This window comes from Mustelus asterias, chromosome 12 (assembly GCF_964213995.1).
Source record: "Mustelus asterias chromosome 12, sMusAst1.hap1.1, whole genome shotgun sequence".
NCBI lineage: Eukaryota > Metazoa > Chordata > Chondrichthyes > Carcharhiniformes > Triakidae > Mustelus > Mustelus asterias.
In genome coordinates this window covers 92,183,901-92,204,399 of record NC_135812.1, presented here as the reverse complement: position 1 = coordinate 92,204,399, position 20,499 = coordinate 92,183,901, and the positions used below count along the sequence as shown (strand labels likewise).

Below are 20,499 nucleotides of genomic sequence, written 5' to 3'. Positions count from 1 at the left end.
TGCAATCCCTCTACACCTCCATTCCTCACCAGGACATTCTGAGAGCTTTCTGCTTCTCCCTGGAACAGAGGCCTGAACAGTGCCCACCACCACCCTCCCCAGTTTTCCCTTTATGGCTATGGGCACCCACACGGGCCCTTGTTAGGCCTGTCTTTCTGCAGGGTATGTCGGACACACCTTCCCTTCCCCTTCCCTGTCAGCATTCCAAAGGGACCATTCCCTCCATAATACCCTGACCTACTCCTCTCTCAACCCCAGAACTTCAACCCTTTCCCACGGCACTTTGCCAAGCAAACTCAGGAAGTGGAAATCCTGCCTTTTGACCTCCTAGACAATCCATGGCCCAAAGACTCCTTCCAGGTGAAACCGAGATTTTCTCACCGTGCTTGCAATGTAGTTGACTGCATTCGCTGTTCCCAATGTGATCTCCTCTGCACCGGGGAGACTAAACGCTGATTGGGTGATGCGGAACACCTTCGCTCAATCTGCAAGCATGATCCCAACTTTCCTGTCATTCCCCACCCCTTGCCCTCATGCCCAGATTTCAGTCCTCGGATTGTCACAGTGAAGTCCAAACAGAAGTTGGATGGATAGCACCTCATCTTCCAATTCGGCATTTTCCAGCCTTCTGGACTCAACATTGAGTCAACAACTTCAGACCATAAACGCTGTCCTCCATTTTATTTGTTTTTGCCAAGTGCCAGTCTCTGTCTTGTTTTTAAGCTTTTGCTTCCGCACATAAAGAACAAAGAAAATTACAGCAAAGAAACAGGCCCTTCAAGTCTGCACCAACCATGCTGCCCATCTGAACTAAAATCCCCGACACTTCCAGGGACCATATCCCTCTATTCCCATCCTATTCATGTATTTATCCAGACACCCCTTAAAAATCACTATCATATCTGCTTCCACTGCCTCCCCTGGCAGCGAGTTCCAGGTGCCCACCACCCTCTGTGTACAAAAACTCGCCTCGTACATCTCCTTTAAACCTTGCCCCCTCGCACCTTAAACCTGTGCCTCCTGGTAATTGACTCTTCCACCCTGGGAAAGAGCTTCTGACTATCCACTCTGTCCATGCCCTCAATCTTGTAGACGTCTATCAGGTCGCCCCTCAACGTCCATCGTTCCAGTGAGAACAAACCAAGTTTCTCCAACCTCTCCTCATAGCTAATGCCCTCCACACCAGGCAACATCCTGGTAAATCTTTTGCCAAGATGGCTGTCCTTGATTATTTTTTTAATTCGTTCTTGGATGTGGGCGTCGCTGGCTGGGCCAGCATTTATTGCCCATCCGTAACTGCCTTGCTAGGCCATTTGAGAGGGCATTTAAGAGTCAGCCACATTGCTGTTTCTGGAGTCACATGCAAAGCAGCAGATTCCCTTGCCTAAAGGACATTCGATGAGTTTTTAACGACAATCGATAGTGGCTCCATGATCATCAAGAGACTTTTAATTCCAGATTTTTATTGAATTCAAATTTCACCATCTGCCGTGGTGGGATTTGAACCCTGGTCCCTAGTGGATTACCCTGCGTGTCTGGGACACTAGTGCAGTGACAATACCACTACACCACACCCTCCCCGATTCTGCCATTAACATTTCCCCTGGACCAATGCTTTCATAAAAACTCACTACAATCATTATCGCTGCCTTTAGCTCTTGGTTCCCTGACACTTTTATCATTTAATCTCTCTCGCCCTCGAACCTACCCATACATTTTTGTTTAACTTGACCCTGCCCCCTTTTCCAACAACATGAAATCTATTATAGTTCTGCCTCTTTTCAGTTTCAAAGAAGAGTCATATTGGAACAAAGAAAAGTACAGCACAGGAAAAGGCACTTCGGCCCACCAAGCCTGTGCCGGCCCATGACACCTTTCTAAACTAAAGACCTTTCGCCTCTATCCGCTCCGTAACCCTCTATTCCCTGCCCATTCATATATCTGTTAGGATGCCTCTTAAATGTTGCTATCGTATCTGCTTCTACTGCCTCCTCTGGCAGTGCATTCCAGGCACTTACCGCTCTCTGTGTAAAAAACTTGCCTCTCACATCTCCTTTAAACTTTCTTCCTTCTACCTTAAACCTACGTCCCCTAGTAATTGACATTTCTATCCTGGGAGTAAGACTCCAACTTGAAAGGTTAGCTCTCCACAGACGCTGCCAGACCGGATGAGTTTTTCCAAGACTTTCTGTTTTTATTTAGTATTTATAGGTCTCAGAGAAACATAAAAACAGAAACTAGAAGCAGGAGTAGGCCATTCGGCCTTTCGATCCTGTTCCGCCATTCATTATGATCGTGGCTGATCGTCAACCCTGATCCCACTTCCCCCCCCCCCCCCCCCCATATCCCTTGATCTCTTTTGCCCCAAGAGCTATATCTAATTTCTTCTTGAAATCACACAAGATTTTGGCTTTAATTACTTTCTGTGATAGTGAATTCCACAGATTCACCGCTTTCTGGGTGAAGAAATTTCTCCTCACCTCAGTCCTAAAAAGTTTAACCCTTATCCTCAAACTATGACCGCTAGTTCTGGACTCCCCCACCATCGGGAACATTCTTCCTGAATCTACGCTGTCTAATCCTTTTAGTTTCTATGAGATACCCTCTCACTCTTCTAAACTCCAGTGAATATAATCCTAACCGACTTAGTCTCTCCTCATATGACAGGCCTGCCATCCCAGGAATCAACAAAGAACAATACAGCACAGGATCAGGCCCTTCGGCCCTCCAAGCCCAGCCTGGTAAATCCTTGCTGTACTCCCTCTATAGTGTTAGCCCAGGCCTCACTGGATCTGTGGTACATCGTTGTGACATGCAGCATGTTTTCAAGGTGAAGGATTACTCGGGTACATCTCACGTCCGCGCCCCAGTTTCTTTTCAAAGCTGTGTGCACCTAGCTTTTCTTTCCCACGTCCCATATGCATTGAAGGTAACAAAAACCCATGACTGTGCTTGGAGACAATAACAGACAGAGGGGGACTCGGGCATTGCGCACATTGCTTCAGTTTTCCTCGAGCTCGTCAGCACTTGGGAACAAGCTCCTCGGATACACATTCAACGTAGCAGGCAGAATTGAACCCACATCAACATAAGTGATGATTTACCTGCTTGTGCACCCAAAGCCTTGGCAAACAGTTCACTGATAGTGGTGTTACAGAATGCAGATATATCCGACGCCATCTCCTCTGATTCAGTCACATCGTCAATGTGGACGGACAGCCACTGACCTGCACAGTAATCAAGAACCAGTCAAGATTAAACAGTCCCGCAACAACAATAAATGCCCATTTATTCATTCTCCCTGCAGATGCTGAATGCTCTGCCAGGCATTTCCAGCTATTTTATTCGAAAGCCCAGAGACTCTCCCAGAACCTCAGCCCATACTTGACGTTTGTTAGCTCACAGCACTGTGCCTCTCCTCCAGCAACCCCCTTTGTTCCGCTACTTGACGCGGCAAGTATTCCTCACACTCAATAATCAGTTCCTACATTCATACTGCAACAACGCAAGTTTGGTACATCAGAGCCGGTGTGCAAAGATTCGATGTTGCATCTACAGTGGAGCCATCGGGCACAGGAGGAGACATTAGGTGGCACAGTGATTAGCACTGCAGCCTCGCAGCGCCAGGGCCCCGGGTTCAATTCCTGGCTTGGGCCATTGTCTGTGTGGAGTTTACACATTCTCCCCGTGTCTGCGTGGGTTTCCTCCGGGTGCTCCGGTTTCCTCCCACAGTCCAAAGATGTGCGGGTTAGGTTGATTGGCCATGCTAAATTGCCCGAGACCGGAATTTTACCGCAGAACGGAAATCTTTGTTGGCCTCAGGCGGGATTTTATGATCTCACCTGAGCGAGGTCATAAACTCCTGCCCTTAGTGTCAGGGGGATTAGCAGGGTAAATACATTACGGGGATAGGGCCTCAGTGGGCTTGCTGTCGGTGCAGGCATGATGGGCCGAAAGGCCTCCTTCTGCACTGTAGGGATCCTACGATTCTATTACTTTGTGCAGCGAATTGTTAATCTCTGGAATGTGTGGTGGACATGATGTGGAGATGCCGGCATTGGACTGGGGTAAACACAGTAAGAAGTTTAACAACACCAGGTTAAAGTCCAACAGGTTTATTTGGTAGCAAAAGCCACACAAGCTTTCGGAGCCCCAAGCCCCTTCTTCATGTGTGGTGGAAGCAGAGTCAAGAGTAGAGAATTGGGTAAATATTTGAAAAGGAAAGATTTGAAGGGCTACAGAAAAAGGGCCTGGACTAATTGAATAGCTTTTTCAAAGAACTGGGACACAGATGATAGGCGGAATAGCCCGATTTCATGCTGTTTCATTCTCAGTTGTCTGCCTAAAATACAAGACAGAAATCCTGCCTGTGTGCACCAGGCACCACTGTCGTCCAGGGGAAAAATAGCCTTCTCTTCTGTTGAGCATACCTCCTTGAAATCCAATGTACTTTGACACTCCAGCAATCCGAGACAGCTTGGTGATAAAATACACGTAGCAATTCGACTTTGATGTGGAGTCCATCAGATTCATTTCATTCATCGTGCAGTATCTGGTGAGAAAAATATAAAATCTTAGCTTCAAATTTCAGGAACAGAATCATATCACAGGGTACCCAGCTGTGATGATCAAGTCACTCCTTCAGCCCGCTTACAAAGTTCAGATTATCTAACATTCTGTTTGGCAGTACAGGTAGTCCTTGACTTTACGATGTTCGAGTTACGGCAAACGGCACTTCAAATTTATAAATTGACAGCCCATTTCGACTTTACAATGTTGGTTTCGACTTTACGAAGCCACGCCAGCACATTCACCCATCCCCACTGATGTTCTGTGCCTCACATCTCTATGACTGGACAGGTCAAACCATCTTTATGAGGTTGGAAATGAGTGTTTTGTCACGTTAAGTTTTTTTGGCACACATGTCACAATGCTAATGTATTCACATGCTTATGTTGTATTCAATATGCACTCGGACTCACAGACGTTCAAGGTTAAATAGCCTTGAATAGCGATAGCTTCATTATATCCCCCCACACTAACTGAGGAACTTGTGCTAAGGCGCGCTGGCACCAACACTTGCCTCACTGACTTGACAGGGCAAGAGTTGAGAACATTTAACAGCGCCGGGCTCAGCAGGAGGGATTTTTGGCCTCGGATCAGGAACCATTTCCCTAATTGTACCATTGTTCTGATGGGAAAATCAGCTCCGACTTGCGACGTTCCAACTTACAATGTGGTTTTTAGGAACCAACTGCATCGCAAATCCGAGGACTGCCTGTAAAACGCAACGTTTCTGGTGCTGGGTGTGCCGATGATTAAACACCGCATCCTGACACAGGGATTTCCATCCAATAAACATGAATGGTTAGTAAAACGTGAGCCAGGATTGCACCATTTCACGACACGCTCTCCCGGATTGCATCAGGAAAAGACAACGCTGCCTCGATTATCCCGGAAGCTCCACTTCACCGGGTCAATTATGTTGTCTGACTTTCAAATTAACCGCATAATTCAAAGTTCTCACGGTAAAGAAATGACATCAGCTTATTAGCAGTAGACTGTATCAAGGACATAAAACAGCAAAATATTTGCAGGGAACGCTTTCCAGAAATGATTCCCAAGAAGTAAGTGATCACCTTACTGTCTGATATTTTCTAACTGAAGCCACTGACGCAAGTATGAATGGAACTGGTTGCTGAATATGCAGAAGAGCTAAACTTATACTATTGCAAACCAAAATCCCAATATTTCCAGACATCGCCATCATTCACTACCCAAATCAACCAACTTCCTGACTAATTTGGACAAGTGAAATATTCGGAATGAGTTTCAGCACCGCATCAGGCCAGGCGGAGCAGTATTGCTGGTGTGTATGCTGCACACATGCCTCCTATCACTTACCATTACCCAACACCATCAACATATCCTTCTATTCCTTTCGACTACTTGTCCGGTGAGCTAGTTTCTATTCAAATGAATCTACGCTATCCATCTCAGATAGCCCTTGGCCTAGATACTCAAATGAATTGAGTATACATTTCGAGTTTTTACATGGCTCGTCCATATGGGTAAAATTTGGTGTGAAATATAGAATCAGCGAGGATAAGGAAGACAAGAAAGATCGGTCGTAATAGAGGTTAAGAATTCACCGAGCAATGAGGAATCGGTTAACATTGCCTCTGCATTGTCTCTGCATACCTAAATAAAGAACTAAACTAACAAACCTAATGTCTAGAATTATGAAAATCATTATCAACAAAAAGATATTGGAATATTAATTATCCATAAAAAATCCTCAAAATATCTAATGTTAATATAATAGTAAAATTAACAGAATTGCAAGCAAATGTCTTAAAATTCTAAATTGGCGGCACGGTAGCACAGTGGGTAGCACTGCTGCTTCACAGCTCCAGGGACCTGGGTTCGATTCCCGGCTTGGGTCACTGTCTGTGTGGAGTTTGCACATTCTCCTCGTGTCTGTGTGGGTTTCCTCCGGGTGCTCCGGTTTCCTCCCACAGTCCAAAGATGTGCGGGTTAGGTTGATTGGCCATGTTAAAATTGCCCTTAGTGTCCTGGGATGCGTAGGTTAGAGGGATTAGTGGGTAAAGTATGTGGGGATATGGGGATTGTGCCTGGGTGGGATTGTGGTCGGTGCAGACTGGATGGGCCGAATGGCCTCTTTCTGTGCTGTAGGGTTTCTATGATTTCTAAGATTTCTAAATTATAAAGAAATCCATGTGATGGTTTTTGTGATTAAACCATTTACCATGTGATCAATCTGAAAAAGTTAATATTGTCACTTAGCCCTAGTCTCACTGCATTGTACCTGACGGGACAGTGAGGAGATCCCGTTCACCATAACACAGAGACCAACAAACTGTCATAGCTACTCCCCCGAGTGCTGGTCTCACCCATAAGTGGAAACATCTCTCCATCTGTCCTATCAACCCCCTTTCATAATATTCAAGAACTACATTGGGTCAATCCCCTTCTGGAGAAATTAGTTCCAGTTAGTTCTAGCTTCTTTTTGATAGTGCAGTGTCTCGGTTTCAATGGACGGGATTTTCCGGCCACATTCGCCCCGAAATCAGAAAGTCCCACCCGAGGTCAACAGATCTTTGCACGGTCCCGCCCCCTTGCCCGCTCCGATCCCCATGGCGGGCGGGACGGGACGGGGAAATTCGCCCCCGTGTGCCAGTTGAACCTCGTGCAGCCACCTTATTATTCCTGCTTGATGTCGCAACCATTTGTACTCACCTGGCAGAAGCAATCAGCTCTGAACTCTGAGAGGATTCCTCAGTGTCCATCTGTATCAGCATCACCCGGACTTCAGTGTTCAAGCTCTGAAACCATTCCCTGTGGATAGAAAAAGACAAATCAGCACTTTGGACCTAAAAGCAAAATTAAGGTATTTTGTTAGGGATTATTTCTGAATAAATTGGATCAGAAAAGATTGTTCAACAGATACTCTACGTTTTCTGAAATTGCATTGAGTCAATTTTCATCCTTCCCCCAATTCCCGCACACACCAATGGAAGTAATATCTGAGATTTGGCTGTATCTTTACTTTGTTGAAAGCTGCCAATATGACTCATGATTGTGGAAGACTCAGGATTACTGACCTGATTTTTTTACAGAATGAATGTTCAGTATCAAACTGGTGCAGGAACAGAAGCAGACATTCTCCCACATTGTTACCAAGCTCCTTGGCCATTACCTTGACATCTGATTTGGTAAGAAGCCTCGAGAATGTTGTTACCTGGAACAGCAGTACTTTAGTTAGCGTGACGACTGGTAAGTCAATGCTGCAATCTCACTTTTACAATGATCAGCCTTCAGCTTGATTTTCAATCCATTTGCTCTGCCTGTCCTGTGGCTGATTCATCCGTGAAAACTGGATTCAATCTGAACCAGAAAAGGAATGACTATGGTGCCAGGGAACTGACTGACTGATGAATGGAAAATGGTATCACTCGGCCTGTCTTTGAACTCTTAGAATAAACTAGGGCTGGGCAAGCTACTGGACAGAAGCAATACAATAGCACAGACGGATCATAGAATCCTTACAGTGCAGAAGGAGGCCACTTGGCCCATCGAGTCTGCACTGTCCACAATCCCACCCAGGCCCTATCCCCATTTATCCTGCTAATCCCCTGACGCTCGGGTCAATTTAGCATGGCCAATCAATCTAACCTGCACATCTTTGGACTGTGGGAGGAAACCGGAGCACCCGGAGGAAACCCATGCAGACACGGTGAGAATGTGCAAACTCCACACAGACAGTGACCCCAGGCCAGAATTGAACCCAGGTCCCTGGCTCTGTGAGGCAGCAGTGCTAACCACTGTGCCACCGTGCAGCCCCAGGTGCAGGGCAGTGGAGCAATGCTCCTCCACCTCATGCTCAAAGAATGGTTTATAAAGTTAGATGAGGGATTTGAGGCCTTTACCACCTGTTACTTACAAAACATAACATCACTTTGGCCAAAGTTTTCCGGCCCTTCCTGCCGGCGGGATCTTCCAGTCCCATTGGTGGCGACCACCTCCGTGAGCTGGGACTGGAAGATCCACAACCTCAAACACGCCATGCGGGAGGAGCAGGAGGGGTGTGGGAAGTTTAGCCCAGTATTTTCTGTAGACCTGAAATAATCCTGACTGGAACAATCGCAGCTATAAAGAGCAGTGTTTATAGTTCTATTTCTTTAATGTTACATTAAAGAAACAGGACTATAAATACTCCACGGATCTCATTCACTATGGGCCCAATTTTACCATCGTGTTGCACTCATTTTCGGGCGTGAAAACTTGGTAAAGTCGGGCATGAGGTAAGTAGCGCGATCCACGCACGCCTCCCCGCCGGTTCTCTCTTTACCAAGGCCCACAAATGGCCATGATTGATTGATTGATTGATTGATTGATTATTGTCACATGTATTAACATACAGTGAAAAGTATTGTTTCTTGCGCACTATGCAGACAAAGCATACTGTTCATAGGGAAGGAAACGAGAGAGTGCAGAATATAGTGTTACAGTCATAGCTAGGGTGTAGCGAAAGATCAACTTAATGCAAGGTAAGTCCGTTCAGAAGTCTGACAGCAGCAGGGAAGAAGCTGTTCTTGAGTCGGTTGGTATGTGACCTCAGACTTTTGTATCTTTTAGCAACGGAAGAAGGTGGAAGAGAGAATGTTCAGAGTATGTGGGGTCCTTAATTATGCTGGTTGCTTTGCCGAGGCAGCGGGAAGTGTAGACAGAGTCAATGGATGGGAGGCTGGTTTGCGTGATGGATTGGGCTACATTCACGACCTTTTGTAGTTCCTTGCGGTCTTGGACAGAGCAGGAGCTGTGATACAACCAGAAAGAATGCTTTCTATGGTGCATCTGTAAAGGCTGGTGAGAGTCGTAGCTGACATACCAAATTTCCTTAGTCTTCTGAAAAGGTAGAGGCGTTGGTGGGCTTTCTTAATTATAGTGTCAGCATGGGGGGACCAGGACAGGTTGTTGGTGATCTGGACACCTAAAAACTTGACGCTCTCGACCCTTTCTATTTCGTCCCCGTTGATGTAGACAGGGGCATGGGACCTTGCCCGAAACGGGCACGACGGCAATTTATATGCATTTGCATGTATTGAAACAGACTTAATGGCTGCACGCCCAACTTTACCAGCACTTCCCCCTTTACCACCGCGCTCACCAGTCGGCGCCAAACAGACATGCCCCATATAAGTCCAATTCGGGCGCTCCAGGGTTAGTGAGGAGCTGAGTGCCGAGTGTCCAACGGCTCTCTGCTCGAGATCATTGAGTGGGAGGTGGTTCCGCTGCCACTCTGCCTGAGATCAGTGGGGGGAGGGAGAAGGGGGAGGGGCCCACGATTGGTCTGGGTGGCGGGGATGTGGGGGGAATAAGGGGGGGCGGGGTCAGCAATGTTGTGGGGGGGTGGGGCAATGTCTGTGGGGGTCAGGGGGAGGCATTATCTGGCCTGGGAGGGATGTGGCAGGGTAGCAGCATTTTATCATTTTATTTCCTGCACATGCGCAGTTGGAGGCGCCGATCGGAGCTGCAGGATTTCGGGCGTGTTAAGCCCCGCCCACAGGCTTCTGCAGCGCAATTCTGACTCGCTGATATTTTTGCAGGCAGAGTGTGTATGGCGGAGCCTCAGAACGGGTCTAAAAGTCGGATCTGAAACATTCCCAGTTTCAAGTCCACGTAGCACTTAGAATCAAAATGGTAAAATAGGGCCCTATGAACGGTATGCTTTGTCTGTTTAGTGCACCAGAAACAATACTTTTCACTGTACGCTAATACTTGTGACAATAATAAATCACATTTTAAAAAATCAAAAAACTTCCAGCATTCCCCTCTCATATTTCTTACTGAAAGTTTTTAAAAGTCCTTTTTTGAACTGGAAACAGTTTATTTTTATCCCTTCACATTAACTTGGTGAGGAAACAAAATCAGTGCCATGAAGAGCAGTTTTCTGCCTTCGAACGGTTGGAACAGGCATTAATTCTAATTTGGTGAGATTGATCAGTGTAATAAAGGACATACAGACTGAAGATAGAAATGAAATCCAAATGTTTTGGATGTGCTCTGCCCAGCCTTTTTAAAGCGGAACATTTCAGCAACAAAACGTAAGCAAAAATCTATTGTTTCTGAAAGCATTATATGAATGGTAATCAAGATCCCATAACCTGATTTCAAATCGCTGCACAGAGTAATCTCCAAACTGGAGTCAATGGCCGGAATTTTCCGACCTTTCCCACCAGTGGAATCTTCTAGTGCCACTGGCGGTGACCCTCCTCCTGTGGCGGTGGAGGGTGCGAGCCACGCAAAACCCTGTAGACATCAACAGGACCGGAAAATCCCGCACCCGTCCAATGGTGGGCCGTTTCTGGGAGGGGCGGGATCATGCCCAATATTAAAATTCCTCCAATGTAAAGATTTCAACATACGGGCAGCACGGTGGCACAGTGGTTAGCACTGCTGCTTCACAGGGCCAGGGACCTGGGTTCGATTCCCGGCTTGGTCACTGTCTGTGCGGAGTCTGCACATTCTGCGTGGGATTCCTCCGGGTGCTCCGGGTTTCCTCCCACAGTCTGAAAGACGTGCTGGTTAGGTGCATTGACCCAAACAGGCGCCGGACTGTGGCAACTCGGGGAATTCCACAGTAACTTCACTGAAATGTTAAGTGCAAGCCTTATTTGTGACTAATAAATAAAATATAAATAAATATTACCTCAACAAAATTGTGCCGCCGTGTCCCTGTGTTTCCAAGATGTTGGTGAATATAATCACCCAGTGACCGATGATGTTGCTGAACAAAATATTCTTTCCACCGCTTCTTGGCTTCCTGATCCCCTAATTCAGAGTGTTTTAGGCGAACCACAGCGTCTGGAGTCACACAGTTGAGGAGAAGGTGTTTCGCTGATTGTAGTATAGTTCGAGGGTCTTCAAAGGTATTTGTAAGGTCTGCAGTGTCCAGAACTTGCAGTAGGATGCTAGCACATGCATCAGCATGGAACCCAATGATCACCTCTGAAGGGTTTAACATTAATCCATCTTGCGCTCCATCATGACTCATTTTCACTGAAGCAAACTCCTTGACCCATCGCTCCAGTTGTTTGGTGATATTTTGCTGCTGAGGATTAAGTACAGTATTCATATCTAGGCTGTGCTTTTCAAGCCGATTGATCAAGGGAATGGGGAACTGCTCGTAGACGACATCCTTGTCTTCAACAACGATCAGTCGAAACTTTTTGTCCACTCGGCATTTGACACGGTGCGTTCCCAAGCCCAGATCCACATACTGGTATTCCCCAAGGTACACGTAGTACTGGTTCAAAGCATCATAAAGGCTTTCGTACAAGTTCTTCAGATTGAGGAGTATCACCGTTCGCCCCGTCTCCATGCAGGTCTTCACTCGATTGACATTCCGACAAATCTGCGTGTATTCCTGATCTCTCGGGAAACTGGACCCAAATATAATCTCCGGCTTGTCATCCGCATCTTGAAAGACATGCTGCAGTACAATTTGAAGGGCAACATAGTTCTTGGTAAGGAGCAGCAGGTAGCGACACTCCCCATCACTGGAATCTGCTCTAATATTGCTTTTCACCATCTCCAGTGTACTCGTTTGAGGAAAAGAGTCCAAAGTGGGGAGGAAAATCTCAAGTGGATTGAACTCGTCTTTCCCACTGAAATTTCGCAAGATGGTATCGGCCAGTTGTTCCTCTGTTGGTTCATGTTTTGTCTCCCTGGCTGTAATAAAAACCATCTTCACAAGGCTGTAGTAGTCGCGAAGCCCAAAGAACTGTCCATTTTGCTTACTGCATACTTCTAAATATGCTCGGGCGAAGGTGGGAAAGAGGCGTTGCACCTTTGGAAGCAAAGCCCCGTCGGATGCACATATCCCTTCGGCCGTCTCAATGAGCTCTTTCTCGCACGGATCCAAACGGGAAACAAAAATCCCGCGGTTCATTTTGGCAGGATCCAAGGCCCAGTTGGAAATTCCAATGAAGCCGACTTTCTTGTGAGGGAGCGGAATGTCGTCGTCGACACAGCCGTCCTCCAGCAACGGGTGAAGAGTTTTCAGCGGCATCTGCGGAGAGTCTTCGGCCAAGCCAATTTCATCCAAGACCACCACGGAAGCATATTCGTCCAGGTTTCTGCCCTGCTGGAAACGGGCGCATTGTCTGAAGGTGTTGATGATCCCCTCCGGCGTCGAATGGGGGCTGCACTGAAAGGACACCATATGGACTTGCTTCAGCTTTTTGAACAGCTCGAAGTGAGCAGACTGTCCCTGCATGGCATCCAGAACAACCGTTTTTGCCAAGGATTTTGAGCTGCCCGGTTTTCCAACCAGGAAGAGTGGGATCCTCAACTCAATGCAAATGACCATTAGGAAAACATTCTCTTTTAAGGCCTCGTTTTTAGCTACTGTCTCCCGTGTTTTTATATTTTTCATGAAAATATCCTGACAGTGAACAATCTGAGCCTGAATTGCATCTGACGAGTTATAAGGTTCAGGGAAAAATTGGCATACAGTTTCTAAATATGCTTTCTTGCACGATAGTGAAGGATAGTAACAGACTCCCAGTGCTGATATCAGAGCTTGTAAGATATTTCTATTTGGGTTTGGGTAGTTAAATAGTTGTTCCCTATGATCGTAAAACCACACCAGGACCACCATGCATCGTTCCACATCCCGTAAGCTCACAAAACTGCACTCATCCTTCTTTTGCCTCATGAATCGCTGTGAGGTTGCGAGGACTCTCATGATGACTTCGGTATGCAGAAAGGGGAGGCCGTGGCTTCGGATGCATCTCTGCACAATCTGGTTCGTGTAAGCCAATTCGGCTTTGTCGCTCAGCTGCCCAAAGTCCCACACCAGTGGGATCATGCTGGGCGGCAGCGGCTGCACCCGATAAACCAGCTGCCTCAGGGGCACTTTGCCCAGTTTGTCCTGCGTCTCCTCCGCCTTAACCCGGTATCCCAGCCCAGCCATCTCCAGGCGCCGGATCATATCTTCGGAATGCTTCCTGTAAGGGTTGCAGGCCGCAATTATTTTCAAGCCGGTGTCGCGCCGCATTGCTTTGCCGCGGACCGTTTTGTCACAGAGGACCTCCTTAACGGCATGAATGGCTTCCGTGGTGTTGGCTTCGTCAAAGAACAGGACTGTCTCCAAGCCGTACCTCTTCTTGTTCTCAATGGCAAGCGCCTCAGCTTCTCGGATCTTTGCGTAGATCGTCTCTGCTGTTGTGCCTCCGTGCACCTTAACTAGCTTCATCGTTTCTGTCTGATGCGCCCCTTTCTGCAGGTCGCAAAGAAACTTGATCAGTCTTGTTTTCCCACAGCCAGTCTCCCCCATGATGATGACAGGAATTTCACACCGGAAGCGCATGTGGATGGCGAGCATTTTCATCATGTTGTCCGCAGTCAGTTCGTAGGTCTCATCGGGATCTATTGCTCGTTCAACACCAAGCACCAAGCTCAGCTTTCGAATTTTCTCTTCTCTGGGAAGGTCATCAATATTCTCGTTGAATCTTATTCTCTGCATGCCGAGCCCATTTTCAAGCTGCGCGGACATGAGGTTCCCCCTCAGCACCTCACCCGTGCGATGATCCACGGCATCAAACCCCATTCTATTATTTTTTCTCAAGTGGAAACCAAGGAAAGTCATGGAAAACGTGTCTGCGTTGAAAAATATGTACGGGTGGGGATGCGTTTCCCATCTCCTCCGTATTATGTATGGAAGGAGGTCTTCATCTGTTCGGGTGGTTGCGAAAGCAGGGCTTTCGTCTGAAATATTCATCGAGGGCGTGGCAAAGTCTCGAGCCATGAGAATCATGAACTCAACAATGAAGTTTTTGAAACCGATCAGGGTGTCGCCAACAAACACAGGGTTGCAAAACATTGATTGCTCACAGTTTTTCAACTGAAGGTTCAGAAACCAAGAGAAGTTCCTCAATTCTGCCCAGGAAGGATCCCGGAGTCCACAGTTTTGGAGAAGTAACGTTAGGCATTCAGCAGGGTCTCCTTCAACGCTCTGCTTTCTATATGTGAACTGATCAATGTTTCTCCCTGCACTGAACCTGCAGAGATATTGGTAAGGTCTCTGAATGGCTTCGCTGACAAACACTTCCTCATCCATTAACGGGTCTAAAATATTAAGGTAGGTGCCTTGACGCTTTTGTAACTCAAGCTGACGAACTTCTCCCGGTGGCCTGCAGTGAACTGTCGGCAGGATACTCAGAAGTCCCACGTTTACCTACAAGAAGAAAAAAAGGTTGGAAAGATAAAGTTTAATGCAAGGTGTAAATTTCTCTTCCTGGCTCAGAAAAGCCTTATTATTCCTGAGTACAGACAAAGCGGCAATCACAGAAACGGGTGCAAGTGCCACACTTCAATTCCAAAATCACGACAGCTTCACGTTGAGAATTTCAGAGATAGCAAAAAACAATTTTAAGAAATCTCACAACACTGAAAGTTACTAAATAGTCATGGATCACAGAATCCCTACAGTGCAGGAGGAGGCCATTTGGCCCATCGAGTCTACACCGACTCTTTCAACAGAGCATCTTACCCAGACCCCACCCTCGCACTATCCCCGTAACCCCATTCCTTTACCCCGCTAAGCCCCCTAACATCTTGGGACACTAAGGGACAATTTAGCATGACCAAACCACCTAACCTGCGCATCTTTGGACTGTGGGAGGAAACCGGAGCACCCGGAGGAAACCCACGCAGACGCGGGGAGAATGTGCAAACTCCACACAGACAGTCACCCAAGGCTGGAATCGAATTTGGGTCTCTGGCAATGTGAAGCAGTAGTGCTAACCACTGTGCCACCGTACCGCCCACTGTAACCTATTTAAGTCATTGCCGTTGACCTCAAGTGACAAAAATAAACACTATGCTGTTAATTTATAACCATATTTTATGAGAAATTGTCATTCAGTTAAATCAGTTTATGATTTCAGATTTTTTTGCTGACAACTCTGACCGTTTGGTTGGTTTGTTTGGATAAGTGTCTGATTAATTCAGGCACAGGGTCTGTTAAATTTGATAATGTTTGTTCCAACAGGAAACCTCCAACTAAAAATCATCAGATGTGTAGCGGATTAAGTATTGCTGCAGAAAACATTTAAGATTTCATTTTATATTATGTTGCGAAGAGGGAGTTTTCAATTGACATAGTTCACGTGAATGCTTAACACACTCAAATTACAGATAAACCCATTAAAAATAAACATAGACTATCTAAAAAAATGTGCACTGGGGATATAATTTGTGTGCGAAAACTTAAGAGAAATCATAGTGTGCAAATTTTAACAGTGAAATCTTGCTTTGAAAGTAATGTATTCTGACCAACCTGCTGAGTTTGCGGTTTATAAAGGAAGTCATTGGCATCCAAGTGTTCCACAATGTACAGATGAGCTGTGCTGCGTTTCCAGATCCGTCCCTGACTGTTCTTCAAGAATCCTAATATTAGGATCTTGAAAAGGAACTCTTCCAATCTTTTCCTCACCTTACATAAAAGGAAATAACCATAAAGATTAACCTCAGCACTGACACAGGTCCATCTTCCATTCTAAGTATGATTCATTTGAGAATTTGAAAGAAAGACTGGATCCTTATGAAGATTTGATTATTTTCAGAAAAGGAACAGTGTGCAATGATGCTGGTATGTAAAAAGTCATGTGTACAGGGACTCTATGTCACCCTCCATCTCTGATCAAAGAAAACTGCAAATTGGTGGACCATCAAGAATCCCCAGATGTCGATCTTAAACAGACGGCACGGTGGCATCGTGGTTAGCACTGCTGCCTCACAGCGCCAGACCCAGGTTCAATTCCGGCCTTGGGTGATTGTCTGTGGAGATTGCACATTTTCGGCGTGTCTACGTGGGTTTCATCTGGGTGCTCTGGTTTCCTCTCACCGTTCATAGAAGTGCAGGGCAGGTTTTTAGTAGTGTCACAAGTAGACTCACATTAACACTGCAATTAAGTTACTTGAAAATCCCCTAGTCGCCATACTCCGTTTGGGTACATTGAGGGAGAATTTGACATGGCCAATGCACCTAACCAGCACACATTTTGGACTGCGAGAGGAAACTGGAGCACCCAGAGGAAACCCACACAGACATGGGGAGAATGTGCAGACTCCACACAGACAGTGACCCAAGTTGGGAATCGAATCCGGGTCCCTGGAGCTGTGAGGCAGCCGTGCTAACCACTGTGCTACCGTGCCGCCCTCTGGAGTGGCCATGCTAAATTGCCCGTGCTAAATTGCCCCTTTGTGTCTCAAAATGTGTAGGTTAGGGGTATTAATGGGGTAAATGTGTGGGGTTACGGGAATAAAGCAGGGGTAGGATGCTCTGTCTGAGAGTCGGTGCAGATGGGCAGAATGGCCTCCGACTGCACTGTAGGGATTCTATAAAGTTGATCTCAAACAAATGTCTCTTCTTCACTAGTCTCTGCATAGGAGACAAGTTCCTCTTTCCTGGAGTGGATGTATTTCAGAAAGGAGTATATTTATTTTAGATAGAAGATTGCCAATCCACTGAATCTCACACAAGGCTTTGTCTCATGAAAATTGAATTAAGAAGGAAGAGATTATTAGAAAGCAGATTGTATTGTACCAGGAATGACCTTCCACAGATCATTGATCTAAAAAAAAAAGGTCTGCAGATGTGTACCATTGTATGATATTTTCAGGGGGAAAATTAACTACTGAAAGTAGATCTTATATTCTTCAGGAATGTGGCCCCAATTTTAACTGACCTCCCCTTTATGGAAATCGGGTGGGGTGGGGAGGGGGCAGTTAAAATAAAGCAAATCTGTTTCCCCTCCAAACCTGCTTTCTTTCTCCTGCGTCCTGATGTTGAAGTTAAAAGTTTATTTATTAGTTACAAGCGGGCTTACATTAACACTGCAATGAAGTTACTGTGAAAATCCCCTAGTCGCCACACTCCGGCGCCTGTTGGGGTACACCGAGGGCGAACTTAGCATGGCCAATGTACCTAACCAGTACGTCTTTTGGACTGTGAGAGGAAACCAGAGCACCCGGAGGAAACCCACGCAGACACGGGGAGAATGTGCAGACTCCATACGGACAGTGACCCAAGCCAGGAATCAAACCCGGGTCCCTGGCGCTGTGAGGCAGCAATGCTAACCACTGCGCCACCGTGCCGCCCCAGCTGCTCTTTTGAGTAGGTGAGCAGGGTTTACACACACTTACCCTTTCAGTTCGGCGGGACCTCTGTATTCCCGGTTTTGATGGGATGTATCCTCGCTGCGCCCCACCCTTCCCCACACTCCCCCATTAATATCGGGATTTTGATGAGGACTTACTGGTGCTGCATCAATGTGGAATATGATTGGCCGTTGAAGATCACATGGTGATGAGTCATCGTGCAACATTTGAACTATCCGGCTTTCATCAATCACGGGCTCAATTAATCGGATTCTCTTCAGGGCATTGTAGTTTCTGCGACAACGCTGCATCAGTTTGTCATGTAATCGGTCAATGTAGAGGGACTTTCCTGTTCAGAAGCAAATCTCAGAATTATTAGATAGCTGGAATTTAAACATCAGTTTCTGACTGAACTCAAATTCTGTTTGAAAGTAGAAAATTATTAATCCAACGTCATGGTAACCCATGCATGAGGTTTACTGGTATTGGTTTAGGGGAATTTAAGTTAGTCAGTGTTTAGGATGGACAACAGGGAATGAGAGAGAAATATACCCCCAATTTGTTTTTTTGCCAACTGTTGATTAGAATCACTGAATCCCAACAGTATAGAATGAGGCCATTTGGCCCATTGAGCCTGTACCAACGACAATCCCACCCAGGCCCTATCCCCATAACCACACATATTTACTCTTCAATCCCCCTGACACTAAGTGGCAATTTAGCAAGGCAAATCAACCTAACCCACAGATCTCTGGAGTGTGGGAGGAAACCGGAGCACCCGGAGGAAACCCACACAGACACGGGGGAGAATGTGCAGACTCCACACAGACAGTCACCCAAGACCGGAATCGAAGCCAGGTCCCTGGCGCTGAGGGGCAGCAATGCTGACCACTGTGCCACAGTGCCGCCTTCATTGCTCATCCTGCCCCAGGTCATAGACTTGCCCAGGTTGTTCCTCCTCTCTCTACCTTCTCACTGCCACAAAAACTGGGTGTGCTTCTCAATCCCTGAATATTATGAGGATGCAAAAGATGTACAGACTTTGGTACCTACCCACTCCAGGTCTTTTAGACGATACGATTCTGACAGAAAGGTGGTCGTGGAATACCTGAGCTGCAGTCATGCGGCCTACAGGGACAGTGAAATGATTCACCAGGTACTGCTGAATGGCTTCTGTTTTAACATTCAGCACGGCCGGGACTTTGTAATGACTGAGATACGATGGGACATAGCAGTGCTGCCGTTTCGCATCACAGATCACAACCAACTGATAATCTGGATTGCAATGGCACGTCAATTCCTCAAACAATTCTCCAAACCGAACGCTGGTTTCATAACTTAGGCAATCGGAGTGAATTAGGGTGTAGATCTTCCGTTCGTGAGATCCTCTGCTCAAAGCCCTTCGCAGGAAGACTGCTACTTCTTCATAAGTCGTTTCCTCAGAGCAGAGGAGAACCTCATCATAGGTTGGCAAGGGCTGCCCTGGATTTTGCATGTAGACGCAGATAGCAGCCCTGAAGATCTCAGGCCGCGCACAGACGATCAGATTGGGGGTGCCGTGATGCAGAGAGGGAGGAAGCTGCCTTCTGACTGATGTCTCATTCATGCCCGCAAGGCGGCTCAGCAGCTGGCCAAAGGCAAATATATCCAAATGGTCGGTTAAGAAAGTGGTCATGTTTCCCATAAATTTGTTCCAGAGTCGTGTCATCTCTTCAGAGAGACTGGTACTTTCCACCAGGGCAGTTATTTTTAATCCATCGGGGTCATGCATTTCCTCACATTCTAACTCTGCAGACTCAATCTGTTGGAATTGGGCAGGTTCTGCATACTGATATTCAGCAAGTTCAACATCCTGACCCTCTGCCGGTTCGTTCTCACGCTCCCCATCGTGACTCTGAGTTGGTGTCTGAACATAAACCATTTCCGTACCGTACTTCAGCCCACTTGCATCTGGCGGGTCAAATTCTATCCCATCCGCGCCACCCTCGTCACTCTCGCTGTCGCTCTGCTCAGCCTCCAGCCCAAAGTCAGCTGTCTCCTCGGCTCCAGAAATCTCATGGAAAGCCATTAGCTGAGGCATCGCACTTGCAACGTCCCCCGCAGTGCAGTCAGGTTTGATGAATGATAACATTGTCATCACTTGCTCACGCAAAGGCTTCCTGGTGGCAAGTCCTCCCAGTTCGGTGCACAGGTACACTATCTGCTCTGCGGTGTAGTAATTCAGATAGTAGAGTTCTGCCCGGCACATCTCCATAAACTCGCACCACTCCTGCAGGCACTTCTCCAGCGCTCTGCACAACACTTGCAGCTGCTCTGAGAGATCGCCACTCACTTTCAGGCAGCCAATATCTTTTACATTAAAGTCCATCGTTATGCAGACATCACTCTCTTTATTGCAGAGCACACATGCGCTCCAGTTTCTGTAAAGCATGTTTCCAGATGAGTACAATTCAATAAATGCCTTTCCGAGCCGCTGAACGTTGTTAAAATCCTGTCAAAAATAAAATGTTTGTAGTTTATTTATTACTGTCACAAGTAAACTTACATTAACACTGCAATGAAGTTACTGTGAAAGTCCTCCAATCGCTACACTCTGGCGCCTGTTCGGGTACACTGAGGGAAAATTTAGCATGGCCAATCCACCTAACTAGCATGTCTTTCAGACTTTGGGAGGAAACCGGAGCACCCGGAGGAAACCCATGCAGACACGGGGAGAATGTGCAGACCCCGCACAGACAGTGATCCAAGCTGGGAATCGAACCTGGGTCCCTGGCGCTGTGAGGCAGCAGGGCTAATCACTGTGCCACC

At 46.7% G+C, this 20,499-nt stretch overlaps 1 protein-coding gene across 2 annotated transcripts in view; it reads right to left on the bottom strand.

The window, feature by feature from the left end:
- LOC144501703 (E3 ubiquitin-protein ligase rnf213-alpha-like) overlaps positions 1 to 20,499 on the bottom strand; it is a 181,837-nt gene that overhangs the window by 75,538 nt on the left and 85,800 nt on the right. For both annotated transcript variants that reach the window (XM_078225645.1, XM_078225646.1), the window contains exons 29-36: positions 18,745 to 20,182; positions 17,850 to 18,040; positions 15,869 to 16,024; positions 11,234 to 14,764; positions 7,626 to 7,762; positions 7,261 to 7,359; positions 4,431 to 4,552; positions 3,105 to 3,227 (exon numbers count right to left, since the gene is read on the bottom strand). In XM_078225645.1, coding sequence (XP_078081771.1) covers positions 3,105 to 3,227; positions 4,431 to 4,552; positions 7,261 to 7,359; positions 7,626 to 7,762; positions 11,234 to 14,764; positions 15,869 to 16,024; positions 17,850 to 18,040; positions 18,745 to 20,182 — 5,797 coding nt within the window. The remainder of the gene's footprint in view (positions 1 to 3,104; positions 3,228 to 4,430; positions 4,553 to 7,260; positions 7,360 to 7,625; positions 7,763 to 11,233; positions 14,765 to 15,868; positions 16,025 to 17,849; positions 18,041 to 18,744; positions 20,183 to 20,499) is intronic.